General features: G+C 34.9%; 1 protein-coding gene across 11 annotated transcripts in view; it reads right to left on the bottom strand.

Moving 5' to 3' along the window:
- Nucleotides 1–22,515, bottom strand: part of APC (APC regulator of WNT signaling pathway) — a 175,165-nt gene that overhangs the window by 53,169 nt on the left and 99,481 nt on the right. For all 11 annotated transcript variants that reach the window (XM_047823921.1, XM_047823707.1, XM_047824052.1 and 8 more), the window contains 4 exons: nt 12,787–12,871; nt 11,583–11,784; nt 4,975–5,083; nt 1,654–1,767 (listed from right to left, as the gene is read on the bottom strand). In XM_047823921.1, the coding sequence (XP_047679877.1) occupies nt 1,654–1,767; nt 4,975–5,083; nt 11,583–11,784; nt 12,787–12,871 (510 nt within the window). The remainder of the gene's footprint in view (nt 1–1,653; nt 1,768–4,974; nt 5,084–11,582; nt 11,785–12,786; nt 12,872–22,515) is intronic.

Raw genomic sequence — 22,515 nt, 5'->3', positions numbered from 1 at the left:
CCAATATTAGAAAGATATTCATATATATTTTCTACTGAAAGGCTTATTTTTAAAGTTTTACTTTTTATTTATTTATTTTTATTTATTTATTTTTTCAACGTTTATTTATTTTTGGGACAGAGAGAGACAGAGCATGAACGGGCGAGGGGCAGAGAGAGAGGGAGACACAGTATCGGAAACAGGCTCCAGGCTCTGAGCCATCAGCCCAGAGCCTGATGCGGGGCTCGAACTCACGGACCGCGAGATCGTGACCTGGCTGAAGTCGGACGCTTAACCGACTGTGCCACCCAGGTGCCCCAAAGTTTTACTTTAAAAAAAAAATTTTTTTTTTAAATGTTTATTTGTTTTTGAGAGAGAGAGAGAGAGGCAGAGCATGAACAGGGGAGGAATAGAGATAGGGAGACACAGAATCAGAAGCAAGCTCCAGGCTCTGGGCTGTCAGCACTGAGCCTGATGTAGGGCTCGAACTCACAAACCGTGAGATCATGACCTGAGTCGAAGTCGGACACTTAACTGACTGAGCCACCCAGGAGCCCCTTAAAGTTTACTTTTGGCATATAAGATGTTAATTTGAACAGATGGGGGAGGTAGTGAGAGGAAATTAACAAAAGTTATTATATGCATGTATCATAACATAAGTAATATAGATATATTGGTTGAGCCTCTAGCCTCATTGTGAAAATAACAGGTATGGACTACAAAATATATCATGGTACTGGGGCTTAAGTATGTCCTTAGTCTACCACCATACTTTAGCATAAAGCAAATATACATTGTGTTTAGGAAACTACCATGTAAAAGATAAAAACTACAGTTTGGGGATGTAAAATGTCTTGTATTAGTGATTTACTTCTTGGAATAAAAAATGTATTTATACCATACATACAAATGTAGGCCCTCCCTTTTATTGACTATTCCCTTAAATAAAATCTTTAAAATAATGTTTTCCTCCCAGTTTGTTATAAAAGTTTTCCTTTTTTTGTTTTTCTTTCTTAATGCCCATACTTGCTTTGAAACAGACAAGGCAAACGGTAAGGCCTTGTCAGGGCTTAAAACATTAGCGAGTAATACACTTGTGTAAATACAAAGTGCTAAATTCAATAATGTATGAAAATGCTTGACAAATAGCAAAGCTATTTAATATTCTTTTCTTGACATCAATTGAGGTAGAAATATGGGAATGTTCTCCATCCAACTCATTTCACCTCTCCCTGTGTCCTCTTTCTATATTTCCTTCCTACTTTCTTTAAGGGAGGTCTTCCCTTTTTTGTGTACAACTTAAAGAGCACTGAAATATTCTGAATGTCATTACACATACTTAGATTACAAGAAGCAAAAATCTCAAAGGAGAAGTGAAGTTAACTATTAGCTACCAGATGACCAGCATCTAACACTTTTTCTCTCTTACTATTCCAAGGCACAGCAGAACAGAATCAGGGAAATGAAATACGGTAGAGGCAGAATCACGTGAACATTGGTTATGATGCGCAGCAGCCATAATAAATTATTATTCTGAAACAGTGCCTAAGTGAAGGTAGACTTATAAATATCTTTAATAATAAAATTTAATCAATGTTAACAGAGCTATAATTCATCACACTCTTAATAGCTCTCCTCTAGCCTGTGCTGTTTTACAATTTAATAATAAGTTACCTGTGCTCTTTTCTCCATATCCTGGCAAGTACCTAGTTGTTCTTCCATTGCAACTCTGATTTGCCTTGCTTCATATTCCAATTGTCTTCTGGTCATATCTGTTTGTAAGGAAAACTAAAACCACAAATTAAATTGAAATGCTAATATCTCATAAGTTTATCAGTAAAAACAAAAAGCATATTAATGCCTAAAAAGAAAATGAATACCAAATATGTAAGTTACTACATATAACAAGATTATTTTGTTCTTCCAGGAGTCCTAAAATTTGATTATAGGTGCTGGGCTCAGTCTGGGTCCCTGATGTGAAATACTGAGTTTAAAACTTTTACTGCCCTGTAGCCACAAATGGCTTTACTTAAATTGTACTGATTCATTTAAAATATATAACTGGTCTAGTTAGGGTAAACCTATCTTCAGTTCCCATATTATCCTCTGCACTGAGGGGGTACTACTTTAATTACTAAAAACTAGCATATTAATGTGGACAACATAGAAAAATCAAGAAACCATCCATCATCCTTAAGTTTGTATCTCAATTTAAGGATTGTTATAAACATGTAGATTAAACAAAGAAACTCTCCCCATTTGCAAAATGAAGAAAATGGGACAAGGAAAAGCTCTTACACAATATAGATAATCACATATTGCAAGACAACACAAACTTTTTGGTAATTCAAAAAAGCAAAGCTGAAATAAACAAAAAGAAGTTCTTCATACAGGAGGGTGTTAATTCATTAAAAAATCAATTAACCCTATAGTTAAAATCCCGGGCACTAAGATAACTGCTAGACATACAAAAGGATGAAAAGGACAAGGTAATGAAACTTATAAACACATGCCTGGGTGGCTCAGTCAGTTAAATGTCTGACTCCTGATTTCGGCTCACGTCTGATCTCACGGTTTGTGAGATCAAACGCCATGTCAGGCTATGCACTGACAGCTCAGAGCCTGCTTGGGATTCTCTCTCTGCCCCTCTCCTGCTCATGCTCTCTCTCTCTCTCAATCTCTAAGTAAATGAATGTAAAAAAACAAACAAACACAACAAGTGGTAATAGCTAAAATATGATTAAATAAAATGATAATGGGCCATGAAGGAAATGAGGAAGAGCTATAGATTTTTTTATGCTCTATATGCCTAGCAAAGAGCTGTGTCAGACCTGTGTCTGACTCAGAACGACATTCTGTAGGTCCAAGGATTCCAAACTACTTTGTGAGTTAAGTTAGGGGAACTCTCACCCTTTTCCCTTTCAATAATGTGGATGACACTCTACGGAGAATGTATTTCTATAGGCATACCCAAGTTATGGGTTGCAACACAGATGAATTAGTCTGTATGTTATTTCTAATTCCCAATGAGCCAGTTCTAACTCCACTTACTTATCCTCCACTTTCCAAAGTGCCCTGCAAAAAATAAAAAGGTAAACATGACAAAGTATGTTGCAATAATGTGGTTTAGATCTGATGTTTTAAAAGCAATGTCTAATATCTTGGTATTTGCAAATGAATGTGTTCTTAACTTGCTTCCCAATATAAATGCAAAAACTGTGAAATTAAAAAAAATATTTATGATATACATGCAGTTTACATTTGCTAATGTTGCCAAATGGTCTATAGTGTCTTATATATGCCAATAAATAAATGGTTATTTAATAAATATGGGAATAATTTATTTGACAACTCATCTCTGTTTCAGATATTAACCAGTTATTCTCTTAAGTTGTCACATAGATCTAAGCACTTTCTTAAACCTGATTACATGTAGACAACTGGACTCTAAATTTTTTTGTTCTAATTACCAAAGTGAATGGAGAGCAATATGCTTAGGTATTTTTTATTTAAGAGTAAAAATCCCACCAAACCTTCCTGAGTTCCTAATCCCTGAATCCAAGAACTTTCCATTAACTGTTCTTTCACTATCTGAGTCTCCTTAACTCCCCAGAAGATGTCAAGGACACTATCAGGAAAAGAGATCCTTTCTCTTCCTCTCAAAATCTTGTATGATTGTTCTAGGAGACAGTGCATTTAAGCTTCTGGTTCCAGCTCCTGCCAGACAATGCCCATGAGGAAACCTGGCTAAGTACATGTTTTGAAAAAAGCATTCCTTCTTCCTTTTTTAAAAATGTTTATTTTTGACAAAGTGAGCGAGTGGGGGAGGGGCAAAAACAGAGGGGGACAGAGGATCCAAAGCAGGCTCTGTACTGACAGCAGAGAGCCTGATGTGGGGTTCAAACTCATGAACCATGAAATCAGGACCTAAGCTGGAGTCAGAGGCTTAACTGACTGAGACACCCAGGCACCCTGTGTTCCTTCTTTCTACTTTTGCTTTTTCATTTGTTATATTCTCTCAAAAATGTCATTAGAAAATGAAAAATCTAAGCTAAGAGAGAACAATATATTTTTAAAAAATATTTTCTAACGTTTATTTATTTTTGAGAGAGAGAGAGAGATAGTCAGAATGAGTGGGGAAGGAGCAGAGAGAGAGGGAGACACAGAATCCAAAGCAGGCTCCAGGCTCTGAGCTGTCAGCACAGAGCCTAACACGGGGCTTGAACTCACGAACTGTGAGATCATGACCTGAGCTGAAGTCCAAGGCTTAACCCTCTGAGCCATCCAGGTGCCCCAAGGACAATATAATTTTAATTAACCTATTTTTTTTTTAAACTGTAAAAAGTATTTATGGATAACAGTAAAATATAATTTTGTTTAAGATTAATGTATTCCAGAACATTCTGAAATACTCTTACATGTGTCATCCCATGAATAAATTAGTTGACATGGAGAGCTTGTGTGGGGAAAGAAAATCTGACAAGATTAAATTTTTTTCACATAGTTATATTTGCAAACCAAATTTTAGTACTTGTAAAAAGTCCTAAGATCCTTGCCAACAGCTTTTGTCATTTATAATAACTGGAATAGCAGTCAAATTCTTTTCAAAGACACTTTAATTGCAAAAACTATATGGCATGTACTATGGTTAAAAAAAAATAGATGGTAATAAACAATTCTACAGAGTACGTTTGGTAATTAAACAGACAGAATAAAAAACCAGTTACCTAGTTGAATCCTGAGTCCTTTAAAATTCAAACTTAATAGATTTTCTTAATTAGGGGCTGAAAACAAATTATTTGCTTGAGTATAATGAAGTTTTATCACCTTTACAAACAAAAATACATTAACTATTATACATTTGAGTTTAAAGTTAGATAAAACATAGTACAGTTTACAGAAAACTAAAAACGCAGTTATCCTGAATTTTTAATGAGTAACAGGTATTTTTAAAAGATCAAGTTACTAAAGTCTAAAATAAGCTAAGTTACTTACATTTTCAGTTAAAGGAAGACTATCTATTCTTTTAGTGAGATTCTGAAGTTGAGCATAATACCAGTCTTTTTCCTTTTCTTCTTTGTCAAGATCAGCAAGAAGTAATGATCTGTTTTTCAAAAAAAGGGGAAGTTTACAAAATGCTAACAGAATACATAACAGTAATTCTTATCAGCTGTAATTGTAATGTTCTCTATTTAAGCTAAAGTACTATTAATGAGGAAGCAGAAAACTTAGTGATTTTAGATTTTTGAAGGTGGGACTTAAAATTTTATAATCATTAAAATTTGAGTATTAAAGTTTTTTACTTTTCCACCTAAATAAGATGTTAAACATCCTAACTAGAATGTTCACATTTCAACCAAAGGCTTTCTTCACATTTAGCATAGTCTAAGAATATGATAGTTTACAGAAAAAAGTACACATATAACAAAACTCAAAGTGAATATAAGAATAAAAAGCATAATAGAGGAGTGAAAAAAACCAATAATTATACAAAAAAACAAACCTAGAGTATAGGAAGCCACTGCACTGGACAGACATGGCTTTCAGCTTCTCAGCAGCCAAAATAACAAGAAATATTTTGTCACTGTGTATTTCTCCAAAGAAGACATACAGATGGCCAACAGACACATGAAACAATTCTCAACATCACTCATCATCAGAGAAATGCAAATCAAAACTACAATGAGACATCACCTCAAACCTATCAAAATGGCTAAAATAAAAAACAAGAAACAACAAGTGTTGGTGAGGAAAAGGAATGCTCATGCACTGTTGGTGGGAATGTAAACTGGTGCAGTCACCCTGGAAAACAGTATGGAGGTTCCTCAAAAAATTAAAAATAGAACTACCCTCCAATCCAGCAATTGCACTACTGGGTATTTACCCAAAGAATATGAAAACACTAATTTGAAAAGATACATGCACCCTGTGTTTAGTGTAGTATTATTTACAATAGCCAAATTATGGAAGCAACTCAAGTGTCCAACGATAAATGAACAGATTAAGAAGAATAGAGAGAAAAAAAAAAACCAATGGAGTACTACGTGGCAATGAGAAAGAATGAAATATGGCCCTTTGTAGCAACATGGATGGAACTGGAGAGTGTGATGCTAAGTGAAATAAGCCATACAGAGAAAGACAGATACCATATGGTTTCACTCTTATGTGGATCTTGAGAAACTTAACAGAAACCCATGGGGGAGGGGAAGGAAAAAAAAAAAAAGAGGTTAGAGGGGAAGAGAGCCAAAGCATAAGAGACTGTTAAAAACTGAGAACAAACTGAGGGTTGATGGGGGGTGGGAGGGAGGGGAGGGTGGGTGATGGGTATTGAGGAGGGCACCTTTTGGGATGAGCACTGGGTGTTGTATGGAAACCAATTTAATAATAAACTTTATATTGAAAAAAAAAGAAGAATGGAGATGTGTGTGTGTGTGTGTGTGTGTGTACACACATATATATACACACATACATACTATGGATTACTCAACCATAAAAAAGAATGAAATCTTGCCATTCACAATGACATGGATAGATCTAGAGAGTATAATGCTAAGTGAAATAAGTCAGTCAAAAAAGACAAACACATACCACATGATTTCACTCATGTGGAATTTATGGAACAAAAATGAACAAAGCAAAAAGAGGCAAACCAAAAAACAGACTCTTAATTAGAGAGAACAAACTGATGATTACCAGAGAGGAGGTGGGGGGGGGAATGGGTGAAATACATGAAGGGTGATTTAAGAGTACACCTATCATGATGAGCACTGAGTAATGTACAGAACTGTTGAATCACTATTGTACACCTGAAAATAACATAACACTATATGTTAACTGTATTAGAATTAAAAAAAATTAGTTGCAGAAACTTAATAACAAAAAAAGAAATATATTGTTACTGTACAACAATAACAACTTATTCTCAGAGAAACTTTTTCTTAGTTTGGAATTTGAAAATTTGTTAGGTAATTCCTGGGCAACCCAATCAATGTCTTCAATAACAATATCAAGATACTCTATATCTGATCATTATAAACATAAATGCAAAATAAGAGTGTTAATTTGGGATAAAACTCAGTAGGTACAAAAAGTCTGTGATTTCCTATCATGTGGCTCTTTCCCAAAGTGACCTCTATTATCATTTCCTGGTGTATACTTCCCAGAGATATTCTATAAAAATGTAAGAATCTATGTGTACACTTACATGTACATTTAAAATTTTTTTTAATGTTTTATTTTTATGTTTTGAGACAGAGAGAGACACAGCATGAACGGGGGAGGGTCAGAGAGAGGGAGACACAGAATCTGAAGCAGGTTCCAGGCTCTGAGCTGTCAGCACAGAGCCTGACGCGGGGCTTAATCGAACTCACAGACCATGAGAAGCTGAGTCAAAGTCAGAAGCTCAACCAACTGAGCCACCCAGGCACCCCACATGTACATTTTTAAACATGAACAGTAGCATGTTATTCTATGTATTATCCTATTAACCTTTTTTTCACTTAAAAATCTATCTTGGGAGATCATTCTATGTCAGAACATGAAAAGGTCCTACATCTTTTTTGCTAGCTGCAGAGTACTGATGAATCTATAATGGGATACCCTGTAACTAGTTTTGTTTTAGAAGGAACACAGGGCCTTTCAAAATTTTTGCTATTATAAACAATGCTGCACTGAATATCCTTATATATAACCCCATTTCACAAATGTGCAAGCATGTGTTTAAGATAAATTCCTAGGGTATGTAAAATTTTAACTTACCATTCTTATTACATTGTTATACCAACTTATACTCCTACCACTTTCACTTGATAATGTTTTATCAATCTTTATTTTTGCATATCCAGTTTTTTTAATGGTATATCAACTACAGTTTTAATTTGATTTCTCTTAGTAAGGTTAAGCACTTTTTCTTTATTTTTTTAATGTTTTTATTTTTATTTTTGAGAGAGAGAGACAGAGACAGAGACAGGGGCAGAGAGAAAGGGAGACACAAGTCCAAAGCAGGCTCTAGGCTCTGAGCAGTGAACTTGTGAATCGCCAAGATCATGACCTGAGGCAAAGTTGGATGCTTAGCTGACTGAGCCACGCAGTCACCCCAGGATAAGCAATTATTCAATTTGAAAACCATTTGTATTTCCTTGCCTGTAATTTTTTTTTACTTATTTATAGGACCTCATCCATATTAAGAATGATTGTACTTTGTCAGTTATATGGGTTGTAAATGTATTTTCTCTGTTTATCACTGGTCTTTAAACTTTGTTTATAATGCTTTTGCCATGTAGCAAATTTTGAATTTTTTTTGTAGTCAAATTTGTGGATATTTTCTATTATGGCTTCTGGGGTTTGCTCATTTACAGAGATGATCTCCACTTTAAAACTGTTACTTTAAAATTCCGTTTGATTATATTGTTTTGCAAAATATATATACATGTGAATGTGAAAGGTTCTATTCTTGCTAAAATCCCCTTTCCATTACTGAGAAACAATTTAAAAAATAAGAAATATGCCTTCATTTTTGATGTGGCAAGCTTAGTAGTGAGGGAATCCATGGAAAGGCAGTAAGCCCCTGCTTACGATTGTAGCAATGTTGGGGGAGGTGCAGACTAATGAGAATCTACCTCATCCCTCCCATTTCTGATGACAGAAGCAGGAGAAAGCACAGGAGAAAACCTAAACTCCTTTCACAAGCTGGCATAAAGATGAGATCTGATTTTCTTTTTCAGTGTTTCCTGGTGAGTACCCACAGGACCTACCAGGACTTAGAGGTCATGAAGAGAGAGAGATAGATGGTGATGCTGCTACTTCCTCTGATTACTCTCCAATAAATGGGCTCATCATTAAGTAACAGCTGGATGTTAAAAGTGCTTAAATTGATAGGCCAATGTTAGTGATGACGGTGGAGGGGAGGGACAAGCTGTTATTGTTAAGGTTAAGGTCAAACTGTGATAAAATGCTCTGAGGAAGCCAAGCTCACAATGTCTTGAGCCAAAATGTTAACAAGTGGTTAAATGATAGTGGTTGACAACACCGTTTAAGGCTCAGAACTAAAACTAGGTCTAGACCCAGAGACAGATAGCTCTTTAGGTTTGAGCTTAGTGATTATTAACAATTTTCTTTAAAAAGTAAATCTTGTGCCTTCTTAGTCTTCTAACTTAGGGTCATCTAAAAGAGCATGGCATGTATATATTAGGTATTTAATAAATATTTGTTAAATGAGTGAATAGCTAACATGATGATAGCCTACATTTATTGAATGTTCTAAGGACCAGACACAGTTCTAAATATTTTTTCTTTTTTTTAAGTTTATTTAGTGTGTGTGTGTGTGTGTGTGTGTGTGAGAGAGAGAGAGAGAGAGAGAGAGAGAGAGAGATGGGGTGGGGGAAGAGAATCCCAAGCAGGCTCCACACCGCCAACACAAAGCATGATATGGGGCTTGAACTCATGAACCACAAGATCATGACCTGAACTGAAAGCAAGAGTCAGATGCTCAACTGAGCCACCCAGAAGCCCTATTTTTAATTTCTTTTTCTCAAAAGTTTATTTATTTTGAGAGAGAGAGAGCAATTATTTTTTAAATCTAGTTTAACCCTCACAATACCCTTTGAGGTAGTTATTCTTAGGCTCACTCCTCAGATTGGAAAACTGAGGTTCAAAAAGATTACAGAGCTGTGTAGCTGGGTTTGAGTCCTGGCTTGACTACTTTCTAGCACTTATCTTGGGCAATAAAGAAAACAAGAAAAAAAGAGACAAAGAGAGTGAATCTATGATTTAAGAGAGGGAAAGAAAGAATAAAAAAGAGAGAGGAGAAAGTCATCAAAGAAATCACGTAACAGAATTTTCAAAAGTTGAAGGAAATATATTTCTGGATCAAAAGGGCACAGTGATTATCCAGCATAATGAATGAGGAAAACATGTATACTGAGGCATTCTAAAAGCTTCAAAAGAGGGGAAAATGGCTACCTACAAAGGAATGAGAATCAGATTGGTATTAAATTTCTCATCAATGACATTGATAATGAAGAAGGAAAATGAGTTTGACCTTAGACCTATCTGAACTAGCAAATGAGTGTGACAGCAAAATAAAGATTCTGTCATACAATCAAGGACTCAATTTTTACCTCCCTCCAACACAGTGAGAACCAAGAGGGCACAAGATAAATCAGAACTACACACACACTCTCTTCTCTCTCTCTCTGCTAATAAACTCAGGGCTTTATCTATGTGATGCAAAATTAGTTCCTAGGAAAGATGGTATGCTCACAAATCCTCTGTTTCTTAACAGAGTTCAAAGGGGACAGAGATGGAAGATGGTAGATGCTTGTTATTCACAACAGTGTTTCCTATAGGGTCAGACAGAAATATTCCTGGCTCGAGGTAAGAAGCAGAGACTCATGTAAACTCAAGATGAAAGAAAGCTTAACACTATTTCTGGTCCAGAAGATTAACCTATTTTTACAGATGGACACACCTAAAACCAGAGAGAGAGCAGCAAAAGGTCTTTTGCCTTTCAGTTAGATATGCTGGACATTTTTACACTAATAATCACTTTTTACAACTCTGCAAGGTAGAACCATGTTCCTCTTTTACAGGAGAAAGCAATACCAAATTTAATGACATGATCGAGATGGCAGAGATAATATGTAATGTTTATACATTTTAATATTTCTTCAAGTTTAATAGAATTTTTAGGAATATAAAAATAAGATATTTATGCATTAAGGAATTCATAACCTTTTACAAAACATTTGAAAAAGTTCTTGGTGGGTGATAGATATTCTGGTATTTGGTGATAGATAGTCTGGTATTTGTAGTGAGATGATTTTAACTTCAGTAAGAGAAGAAGTTAACACATTAGCTATGAGAAACCAGACTCATAATATATGTCAAGTAATGTTTTTTTAAGACACTGAAACCGATAAATTAAGAAGCGTTTCAGGGGCGCCTGGGTGGCTCAGGAGGTTAACGGTCCAACTCTTGATTTCGGCTCAGGTCATGATCTCAGAGTTCTTGCATTCGAGCTCTGTGTCCTGCTTGGAATTCTCTCTCTTTCTCCACCCCCACCCCCCAATCTCCTCCCCTCCTCTCTCTGTCCCTCCCCAACCTGTGTGCCCCCATGCAATCACTCTCTCCCTCAAAATAAATAAACAAACAAAAAAATAAAGGAATGTTTCATTTGTGGCCACTTGTAATAGGCCATCCCTAATGGAAAGTTACCTTATACTGGCTCTGGAGTTATTGAATTTATTTCAAAAGGTACCAAGAAATTCAATTAAAAATCAGTTACATATTTTAACTTGGTGTAACTATTATGATCATCTATACAGGGCACTTGAAGCTTTTAAGTAACAAAGTACAAAACTTAGAATCCCAGGAATTGCCTCTGTTACATTTTCAGATTTAATTTTGCCTCTTTACATTTTTAGATTTAATATAAGTATGATCAGTAACATACTATTTTTGAATTAATAAATGCAAATGCTCTCTTAAGTGTTAGTGATCATCTGCCATACATGCTTCGTAAATTCCTATCTTGTATTTACAAAATGACAAAATAATGGAAAAAACTGAACATTCAAGTTTACTATTTAATGAAGAAAAGTTACCTTTCTTTCTCAAGTTCTTCTAAATAACCAGTATTTTCTCTGCTTCCATTTACAAACCCTCTTTTTGGAAACGAACCCATAGGAACAGGACTGCACTCTCCTGAACGACTAGATACAGATCCTTCGCGGCTTCCATAAGAACGGAGGGACATTTTTGAGCGTAGTTTCACTCCAGGGAAATTACTGCTATCTAAATTAAGTTCTAAATAAAAGAGAGACAAGTTTTTATACAACAATTGCTTTAAAGTGGCTAAAATATTGCTAATGCAATTAAATAAAATATTAGGTTCATGTTTTAGTCCTCAAATTTTAACCCATAATATAATTGCATATACATTATATTACATAATGCCTGTAGGAGTAGCAAATTTATGCAGGGAACAGAGAAAATCCTTATCACAAACGTTGATGCTCCTAGATATTCGCTGACTGCTAGTTCCAGATATAAATGCAATATATACAAATATCAAGTCTTAAAAAAAAAGTGTTCACTGCAACTCTATATTTGTAACAGAGGAAGGCACAAACACACATGACTGAATAAACAATTATTAAGAAACTGAATGACTAAACTTTCCCTTCAAAGTCAGCTTGAATCAGGGGGAAAAGGAGTGTGTTAAAGGAAAATCAGACAAAGTATCTTTCCTCAGATTCCTGCTAAATAATAATATATTTTAGGACCCAAAGGTAATTTCTCAGCCAAGTTTCAATTATCATTAAGCACTTTACCTGTTTTGGTATTTGAATTTTTAAGCAACAAAATGAGAAAGATACTCTTTTAAAATTCTACTAAAAATGGCATATAATCAGCTTCTATATGTGAGAAGACAAAGCATTTCTATCCTGGATGGAACAGAGAAGCGCATTTATTCCTTCAAGTAAGGAAATAAGCCCAGTCTGTCCCATACAGCTTACTAAAGGCCTATTTAGTGACTGGCATAATAGAAATGAGCTTTAAAAAGAGCTGAAAAATAATCAAATAAGAAATCTAAAATAATTTATTCAAAGCCAGTTAAATGTCTAACTGAAGGAATGACAAAGAGACATTTTATGTATTTATATTTTAACAACTAACCCTAATAGATAAGGCTGTTATACCAAGAAAACTGAAACCAACGCTCAAGGGAAGCTGTATTTGGATATATACACCTAAAGTTGACAACTGGAGCTTAAAAATTACTTTAAAATACTTAAAAAAATCTACCTTTGAGACGCTCTAATAAATCAATCTGTCCAGAAGAAGCCATAGCTTCATCTTCAATACTTCCTTGTAGCTGTTTAAGTACTTCCTGTAAAAAAGAACACAATATATTAACATGACAAAATTCTAAATAATTTCTTGAAGATATGCTTCTAAGTTTCCTGGCGTTTAGGTAGGCTAGGGAAAAAAGTTATTTCAGACCAATGTGAAAATGTATCTTAAGCTGTAAAGCACTCTACATATATTACCTATTATTAATTATGAATAAATTATATCTCAATAACAACAGTGATATTTGGAGTAATAACAGAGATTATGGGGAGTCTCTATGCAAGATACTATATGGAACAGTTAAGATACATTATCTCTAACTTTTAAAACAATACAAGGTGAATTATTTTCATTTTTCAGATGGGTCAAGCAAGACTCAAAAGTCCTGCCCAAGCTGCAAAAGCAAAAGCTGCAAAAGCAAAAAAAAAATATGTTTAGAATCCATGTCTCTGAAGCCTGCAACATGACCATGAAAAACACCAAATTAACAATTATAATATGCTGTCTTATTTAACACCCTAACAAATATTCAAGTTTCTATATACCATATTTAAATATATTCTAGCATACTAATTTACATTCACCCAATAATGAAATGACTATATTCTTGCTTACTGCCTCCTGACTTTTGAAGCAATTTCTTTCCCCTCTAAGTTCTTCTCTTGATGAATTTTCCTCAAAGAATGCTGGAAATTGTCATTTTCTACCAATTTTTTCTGCATGTTCCTTAATTATAATTTATATTGTATTTTTCATATTCCGGGGCATTCCATTCAAGTTCCCAGCAAAGTCTTGTTGATCAATTAGGTTTCCAAACACAGGACAATGTTCTTGAACATGTATGACCTTGTAACTATGGGCAGTATTCCCCAAAATGAAAATGATCCATAAACAGATTGGAAAGGAAATCTGTCAAAAAGTGAATGCAGCAAAAACACTTTACTGGTTTACCTTGACAGTGACATTATCAACATTAAAAAAAGAGTCCCTATGTTAACAAGAAATAGCCTGGGGACTTACAATCTGACCTTCAAATAACCACATTGGTGGTTGAAAGGAACATGGAGGTGATAGATACTCACGTTCAAATTATTAAGGCCAAAATGTATCACATCTGTGGGACAGGAACAAATGTGTATAGTGATGTGATACTTGAATGAATACTCTAAAATGTCTGCTATAAACTTCAGGACACCATCCCTTCCATAAGGTTTGAGAACTATCATTCTAGGCTATCTGTGTTTCTCAGGATCCCGATTCTCCTTCCATCCAGGGCTACTACTTGTAGTGCTTCAAATGGCCCTTTAATGAGTATTTCTTATACTCCCCAGCCTCACAATTCAACAACTATCCTTCTGCAGGTAACTTCAAATCATATGTCTCTAATCAATTGCAAACTTCAGATTCACTTTCCCAATTTGACTGATAGACACCTTATATCTGGATGATCATTTTGTGCTACTACAACCTGTTCTCTACCTTGTATCCTCTTAATTAAATGTAAACGGCCTTTTCTTCCTTTTAGGCTTAGTCCTTAGCATCATCTCCTTCATATCACCAATCGGTTATCAAATTCTGTCTTCAACCTCTAGTATCTCTTAGAACCATCTCTTTTCTATTCTTACTGTCATTATCCTGGTTATTAACCGCCCCAAAGCTATTAAATAATCTCCTATGTAGTCCTACCATGCATAGAACTATCAGACTAAGCCTTTTAAAGCATAGTTCTGATCAGGCCTCCATACAAGATTCTTCTCCACAGTCTACAGGTGTGGGTCTGAAATTTCAGTATGGATCAGAATCACCTGATAAGCCTATTGCACCACAGACTGCTCATTCAGTAAGCCTGGGATACAGGCTGTAAATCCTCATTTTCAACAACTTCCCAGGTGATGCTGATGCTGAAAACAATTATCAAGATGTTAACAGTGGTATTCTAAGAAGCTGGAATTACAAGCAATTTTTTCATTTTTTTATTTTTTTGTTTTGTAATTTTTAAACAATAAGTATTAAAAAAATACTGTTTGGGGCGCCTGGGTGGTGCAGTCGGTTAAGCGTCCGACTTCAGCCAGGTCACGATCTCGCGGTCCGGGAGTTCGAGCCCCGCGTCAGGCTTTGGGCTGATGGCTCAGAGCCTGGAGCCTGTTTCCGATTCTGTGTCTCCCTCTCTCTCTGCCCCTCCCCTGTTCATGCTCTGTCTCTCTCTCTCCCAAAAAAATAAATAAATGTTGAAAAAAAAATTAAAAAAAAATACTGTTTTTAGAAAAGGTATAAAGATGAAAAAGTCCAAAAACAACAACTAAAAGAAATCCTTGGCATATCATAGGACATATGGCTAACTTTTCAAAATTAAATAAGCAAAAAACTTAAAATCAAAATCAAACTACAAGGCCATGTAAACTTGGATATCCAACAATAAAAATTAATTAAACTTATGGCAATTAGCCATATAATGGAATACTATGCAACTACAGCAATATTAAAACTATTGATATGAAAAGACTACGATGATACACAAAATTAAAAACAATTTTTAAAAAATTCATTTTTGAGAGAGACAGAGTGTGAGCGGGGAAGGGGCAGAGAGAGGGAGAAACCGAATCCAAAGCAGGCTCTAAGCTCTGAGCTGTCAGCAAAGAACTCGACATGGGGCTTGAACCCAAAAACCGCAAGATCATGACCTGAGCCGAAGTCGGACACTTAACCAACTGAGCCACTCAGGTGCCCCAGTACATACAATTTTTAAGAAGCATGCTGCAAAATATAATCCCATCAAATGCATGCCTGCATATAATGTGCAGAGAGGAAAATCTATACACTGTCAAAGGTTATCTGATTTAAAAAAGAATTTTTAATGGGTGATTTTGATATCTTTTTACTGGTCTCTATTGCTTAATTTTTAAAAATATTGAATATGCACAATTTGTAACAAGAGCTTTTTCAAAAAGTTTCTGTACATATGGTTAGAAATCTATTGAGGGGCACCTGGGTGGCTTAGTTGGTTAAGCGCCTGACCAGCTCAGGTCATGATCTCATAGTTCGTGAGTTCAAGTCCACATCAGGCTCTGTACTGACAGCACAGAGCCTGCTTCCAAGCTTCTGTCTCCCTCTCTCTCTCTCTGCCCTTCCCTTACTTGCTCACTCTCTCTCAAAAATAAAGAAACATTAAAAAAAAATCTATTGATAAAAACTGTAACCATAGAGGTAAATAAAATTGTTGAAATTTAAGGTTTAAAAAAGTTTTGAGACTTTCAATTAGTTTAGCATGTTTCTGCACTTCATATAAATGGACTCATACAACATATAATCTTTTGTGTCTCATGTTTTTTGCTCACCAAACATTTATGAGATTCATCCATGCTATTACATGTATCAATTCACAGTTTTTCAATGCTGTACAGTAGTCCATTGTATGAATAAACCCAAGTGGATTTATCCTTTATCCTCCTAGTGGGCATTTGGGTTGTTACTTGTTTGGAGGCTATTATGAAGAATGCTACTATGCACATTCTTGCATGTATCTTTTAGTGAACACATGCAGTCACTTCTCGAGTACATATCTGGGAGTTAAAATGCTAAGTCATAGGATTTAACTTTAAAAGAACTGTCTGTTTTCCAACCTGGCTGTACTATTTTATACTCCTACCACCAATGTATGAGCATCCTAATGTTCCACTGTATGCATGACCAGTCTTTTTAATTTTAGTGATTTGAGTGGAGTGAAATGATATCTGCATTTCCCTGATGATAAGGGATGTTGAACCCCCTTTCATGTGCTTACTGGCCATTTATCTCTCTTTTTGAATTGTCTTTTCAAACTTTTGGCCATATTCTTTAAATTGGATTTTTTTTTTTTTTTTTGGTTACTGGTTTGCAAAAATTCTTTATCTATCCATACTGAGTTCTTCATTAGATCTATGTATTGTAAATATTTTCTTGTAATCCATGGCTTGCCTTTTCATTTTAATGAAGTTTTTTGAAAAGATTTTAATTTTAGTTTTTAATTTGATGGAGTCTATTTTATACCTTTTTTTTTTGTTTAGTCCTTTATGTGTCCTGACAAATCTTGCCTACCCAACGTCAAAGATACTGTCCTATATTTTCTTCTAAAAACATTAACAGAAGTTCTTGGTTTTAAGGGATTATGTTTTTCTTTTATGGTTAGTGCTTTGTCATTCTATTTAAGAAATCTTTGCCTACTTTATTATTTAAAAAAAAAATTTTTTTTTACATTTATTTTTGAGACACAGAGAGAGACAGAGCACAAGTGGGGGAGGGGCAGAGATGGAAGAAGACACAGAATTCGAAGCAGGCTCCAGGCTCCAAGCTGTCATCACAGAGCCCGATGCGGGGATCAAACTCAGGAACCGTGAGATCATGACCGGAGCCAAAGGTAGATGCTTAACCGACTGAGCCACCCAGGCGCCCCAAAATCTTTGTCTACTTTAAAAACATGAAGCTGTTCCCTATGTTTCCTTCTGGAAGCCACTATTTTGTCTTTCACAAAGACAAAGGTCTATAATCCAACTTGAATTAATTTTTGCATATGATAAGAGGTAAGACTCTGAACTCTTTACTTTTTTCTTTATACAAATATTTAATTGCCCCTGAACCACTTGTTGAAAAGACCACCCTTGCCCCAATGAAGTGCAGGGGTGCCTTGGTCATAAATCAAGTGACCAAATATGTATGGCTATTTTTCTCAACTCTATTTCTGCTAGTCTACTAGTCTAATCAATTATCGCATGTCTTTGTAACTTTGCAACTTTACACTAATTCTCAGCAACTATCTCTTTAAATACTACTTTCACTCCATTCTCTTCCCCTGCCCCTTCTGGCTCCTCTTCAATTATATTTGCCTGTATCTATCTGTGTCCTTCATAACTCTTACATATAGTTTTTTATTCACATTTTTTTATTTTTCTGTGCTTTAATTTGGGTATTTCCTATTGACCTTTTTACATGTTCACTAATTCTGTCTTCTCACTAGTTCATTAATTCTGTGTTTACATGCCCAATCCAGTAAGTTATTAGTAAAACTATTTCTCAGTTCTAGAATAACTTTTTAATTATAGATTACAATTCTTTGTCTAAATTTTCTGACTTTTCATCCACTTTACCCATCTTTTCTTTTTCTCAAGACATTTACAATAATTACATTAAAGTCTTTCCTAATTCCAACATCTGGATCACCTTTGGATTTGCTTCTATTAACTATCTGTTCTCTTCATTTATCATTTTCGTTTCCTGCATTTCTTGTAACTTTTAACTGTATGCCAATCGTTACGTATACAAGAACAAGAGAGACTTAAGACATATTTTCTCTTAGCATTTGCGTTTTCCACTACTGGAGTCTGATCTCCAATCAGGAACTAAAAATGGGCCGCAGGTGCAGTTCAAGCAAAATTTACATCAATTTGATTTACCAAGTTCTGTAAATGTGTCTCTCCCCTAAATTTAGACTGAAAATAAGATAGGTTTCTGTCTCCTTAGCCCTTAGCCTCCTTCCCTATAGAGCTCCCAAATCTGACATTTATCTTAAAAGAAAAACTAGCCATATTTGATACAGGGCCTACCTACCTTAAGTCTGTGTCTCTCAAGCATTTCAAGATTAAAGAATATTCACTTTGCTTTTCTAGCTCAGCCTTATTCTCAGGTGGTACCTGACTCCTTAGCCCTAAAAGTTCTGTCCCTTGGACGCAGTGAGCTTAGGTCTTTAGTCTGCTCCACAAAGTAAAAATCTGGCAAATGTCTTGTGAAGGAGACCTCCTGTGTGAAAATAATGTGTCCTCCTCACAGCAGGACTTTGCCTCCCAATATTCAGCTTTCCTAGTCCATCCCCAGCATCCTTCACAAGACTCAGCCAATGCCATTGGGGAAAACTAGCCATGCATTTGGAGCTCCTCTATATGTCAATACTTCACATCTGCCCACGTTTGTCAAGAGTTGTGACAGTTTCTTTCCTCCAATGGAGTCCTGCTTGTGCCAGTAATTAACAGCAGTCTGTATTCAGAATCAGTAAATATCCATGGGGAAGAAAATCACCAGTGATCTCTGCTCTAGAAAGAGATCTTTCCTCTTATGAATTTTAGTTAATATACCCCTTGATGACTCCACAGTTCTCCAAGGTCTTTTAAAGTATGATTTTTGTATTTTATCCAGTGTTTCTTAGTTGTTGGAGTAGGAATGACCGCCTGGAGCTGAGTACTGCATACAACCTTACGGAAGTAGTTCTCAATTTCAAAGACTTAAAAAACAAAACAAAACAAAACAAAACAAAAATGTAACACAACTGCAGAGCAATTCTAAATATTTCAGAAAATGTTTTGAGAAATGGCAGTTTTTACAATTAATATGTATTTTGAAGGAGAGAATACTCATTTGCATTTATAAGTCTTGGAAATTTGGTTTTAAAAATTATTTATATTATATAACCACACATTATTTTTAAAAACATTTTAAGATTTTGGAAACATTAAAGGATTATTTATTAGAGGTGAAATGTTCTATGGTGATATAAGTGAAAAGAAAATATTTATCAATGAGCAACTATGCCATTTCAGGGAGGTTGTTACTTGACCCACTTCTGTTTCTGTCACTATCTCAGTTATATATTCTTTTCATTAACCAAATATATTTAATAATTAAATCTTCCAATTAAGTTATGAAATGTGTCAATCTGAGTTTTTATTTCTAATTCTTTCTTATACTCTGAAAATAAGATACTCTACATGTATGTGATTTTGAAGTTCTACAACAATTTATAAAATTTCATTCTGACAAAATACAACAAAGATATAAATGGTTCATTAATAATTTACCTACAGATAATTTTTCTATACCATGATATCTCTCAGTTTAAAGGCTTCACATCTCTACATGGCCATGTTTATCTTGCTGCTATGCTCAGCATTTTATTTTTTAAATTACTATTATTTTTTTTTTTAGAGTGAGAGACATAAACTGAGCAGGGAAGAGACAGCAGGCTCCATGCTGTGTGGAGCCAGATGCAGGGCTCGATCCCACAACCCTGGGATCATGACCTGAGCCAAAATCAAGAGTCAGATGCTCAACGGACTGAGCCACCCAGCTACCCCTATGCTCAGCATTTTAAAGTAAATCAAGTTGACTGAGTTCTAACCCTGGAATAAAAAATACAGTACATAATTTCTTTTAAATTTAGCTACAATTTCTGTATTTATCTGTTTCCAGGTCATCTAAATCCCATGAAATATCTATTTTATTTTGCCATTTTATTTTATTTTTTTACAGAAAATGTCAAATATCTACACAAGTATGGAGAACATTATAGCAAACTCCCATGTATCCTCACATTCTGCCTTGATAATTATAAACTTATGATCTTGTTTCATCTATATCCATACCTACTTCCTCTATTCCCCTCCCTGACTCAAACTGATTTGGAAAACAAATCTCAGGCATCATATTATTTCTTCTATAAATAATTCAGTACATATATTTAAACAGGGATTCTTTCTAAACCATAATGCCATCATTACACCTAAAAAATAAGCTTTTCTTTAATGTTTTCAAATATATAGTCAGGGTTCACATTTCTCTAACTATTGTACACATATTTCCCTGTCACACACACATACACAAATATTTTTGTAGCTTATATGTATCAATGCCTTGTAATCAACAGCAAATAGTATTCTTTTTTGCCACTAGATGGTACTACCGTGTAAATTTCAGAAATACTTAAATTATCTAGTTGAAGACCCACCTTGCCTTTCTTTGGGGTAACCAGGTTAATGAACAGGAAACATGATTCAAGATTATATATATAATCTATTCCAAAGAATAATTAATAAGTGATTTTGAGATAAATAACTACTGTTTTGGATTAACTTTAATCCAATGTAGGAAGTGCCAGTGTTTCCCAGAGTCTTTTCACAAATCAATACTCCAAGACAAAACAAATGGTCATAGTTCATGCTTTTGAACTTAAAGCGTTTTAAGGAGAGTTACATAAATAATTTCATTATAGGGTTGTAACTGCTTTGATACCATATGCCCAATCCTAAAGAAATATGTGGACGTCTTTGCAAAGATGTCTGCAGAAGCACTTGCTGAGTAATAATCAATTCATGGTTGAATTCAGACATACGTTAAGTGTTCATTATTCATGATGTATAATATTGTACTGCATGGATAAGTGGTCAACCTGAAATTCCACTGTAGAAATTTAAGGGTCTGACTTGTATTGTTACTCTGAGACATTCCACTTCAGCATGGAGATGGGTGTAAGGGTAGGTTAAAATGTCTCCCAAAAATTAATTCTGAATTTGCTCAAATACTTAAGCAAAAAGTTAAAAGGGATGTCAAAATTATGTACTATAAAGGTCTAGATAGACCTGCCAAGAGGAGTTCTTTGCAAAATATACTTCCCAAAGTAGATGAAAGAGTAGTCCTGTAGGGAACTTTAATTCTGTATCTTCAAACTTTTAAAACCACATGCCATGTACAATAATTTTAGATATATTGTGTTGATCAGTGTTAAAATAGCAAACTATTCTTTTTTAACCCATTAGATAACTGATTTGGCTGTTTTTAAGGTCACAGTTCGTGGTGAGGAAACATGTTTATTTAAAGTTTACCTTATGTCCAAAAGGACTGGAAGTAGGTATCTTACAGATCTATCATTGCTGAAGACAGTTTTAGCCACAGAAATAGGTAATTAGAATAAAAAAGATTTATGGATAGACAGAATAATACATATGAGTAAAAGGTTGAACTGTTATGATTTGACTATAAAGGGTAAGAGAGGAGCAAACTAGTTCAGCGATGTACAGAAGCTTCAAGAATAAGGGAGACCTCAAAATGCATAGAAAAAGAATTAGAAGAAAATAGGAAATGAATAAGAGTAGTGGACAGATAGGAAGAACAGGGTCAGGCACCCGGATGCTAAAATAGCCAAGAGGCAGAAACAACACAAAGCAGGAAGAGTTTTTAAAAGAGAAAGAGGTTAACAGTTTTGTTGATGATCTCCAAATTTATAAAGTTATTAAGTTCAGTGAGAAGATAATCTGCCTAAGTAACTGGAAATTAAAATAGCTAAAATTTTAACCTCAATTATTCTGAAATTAGAACATAACTTCCCCACTACAAACTGAGTATTTTATAACTTTTCTTGGAGGTTATCACAACTTTTCAATGCTATTTGGCAAACCAATTTCAGGACTTGAAAGAGTCATGGAAAGCATCTAGGCTAGTGTGATGCCTGTACTTTCCAAATAAGGCACCTTAAGTCCAGAAGCGTTTCTAAAGGTGATACAACTTGACTTGTGGCAAAAAAAAAAAAAGGAATAGGACCAGGTATTGACTCTCAGTTCTGGACTCTTCCCATTAGGGAATTCCATTTTTCTTGATCATTTATCACTATAGCACTTAAGTGGAGACAAGATCTGGACAGCTGGGGAGGAAGACTATCTTTAATAATTAAGGTACACTCTAAAGTTGTGAGACTAGTTTCTATGAATTACACAGAACACCCAGCCTCAGTATAGTGATGCTAAAGCTGGTCTCTTATTTTTAAGCTTAAAAACAACTAAGAACTAACTAGTAATTGGGGTTTTACGATTATTTTCTCTACATGATTCGCTGGATTAATTTAATACATTTTGGTCAAAACATACATGTTAACTTTTGCAGGAAGGA

Source organism: Prionailurus viverrinus, chromosome A1 (assembly GCF_022837055.1).
Source record: "Prionailurus viverrinus isolate Anna chromosome A1, UM_Priviv_1.0, whole genome shotgun sequence".
Taxonomy (NCBI): domain Eukaryota; kingdom Metazoa; phylum Chordata; class Mammalia; order Carnivora; family Felidae; genus Prionailurus; species Prionailurus viverrinus.
This window is presented reverse-complemented; position numbering and strand designations above follow the sequence as displayed.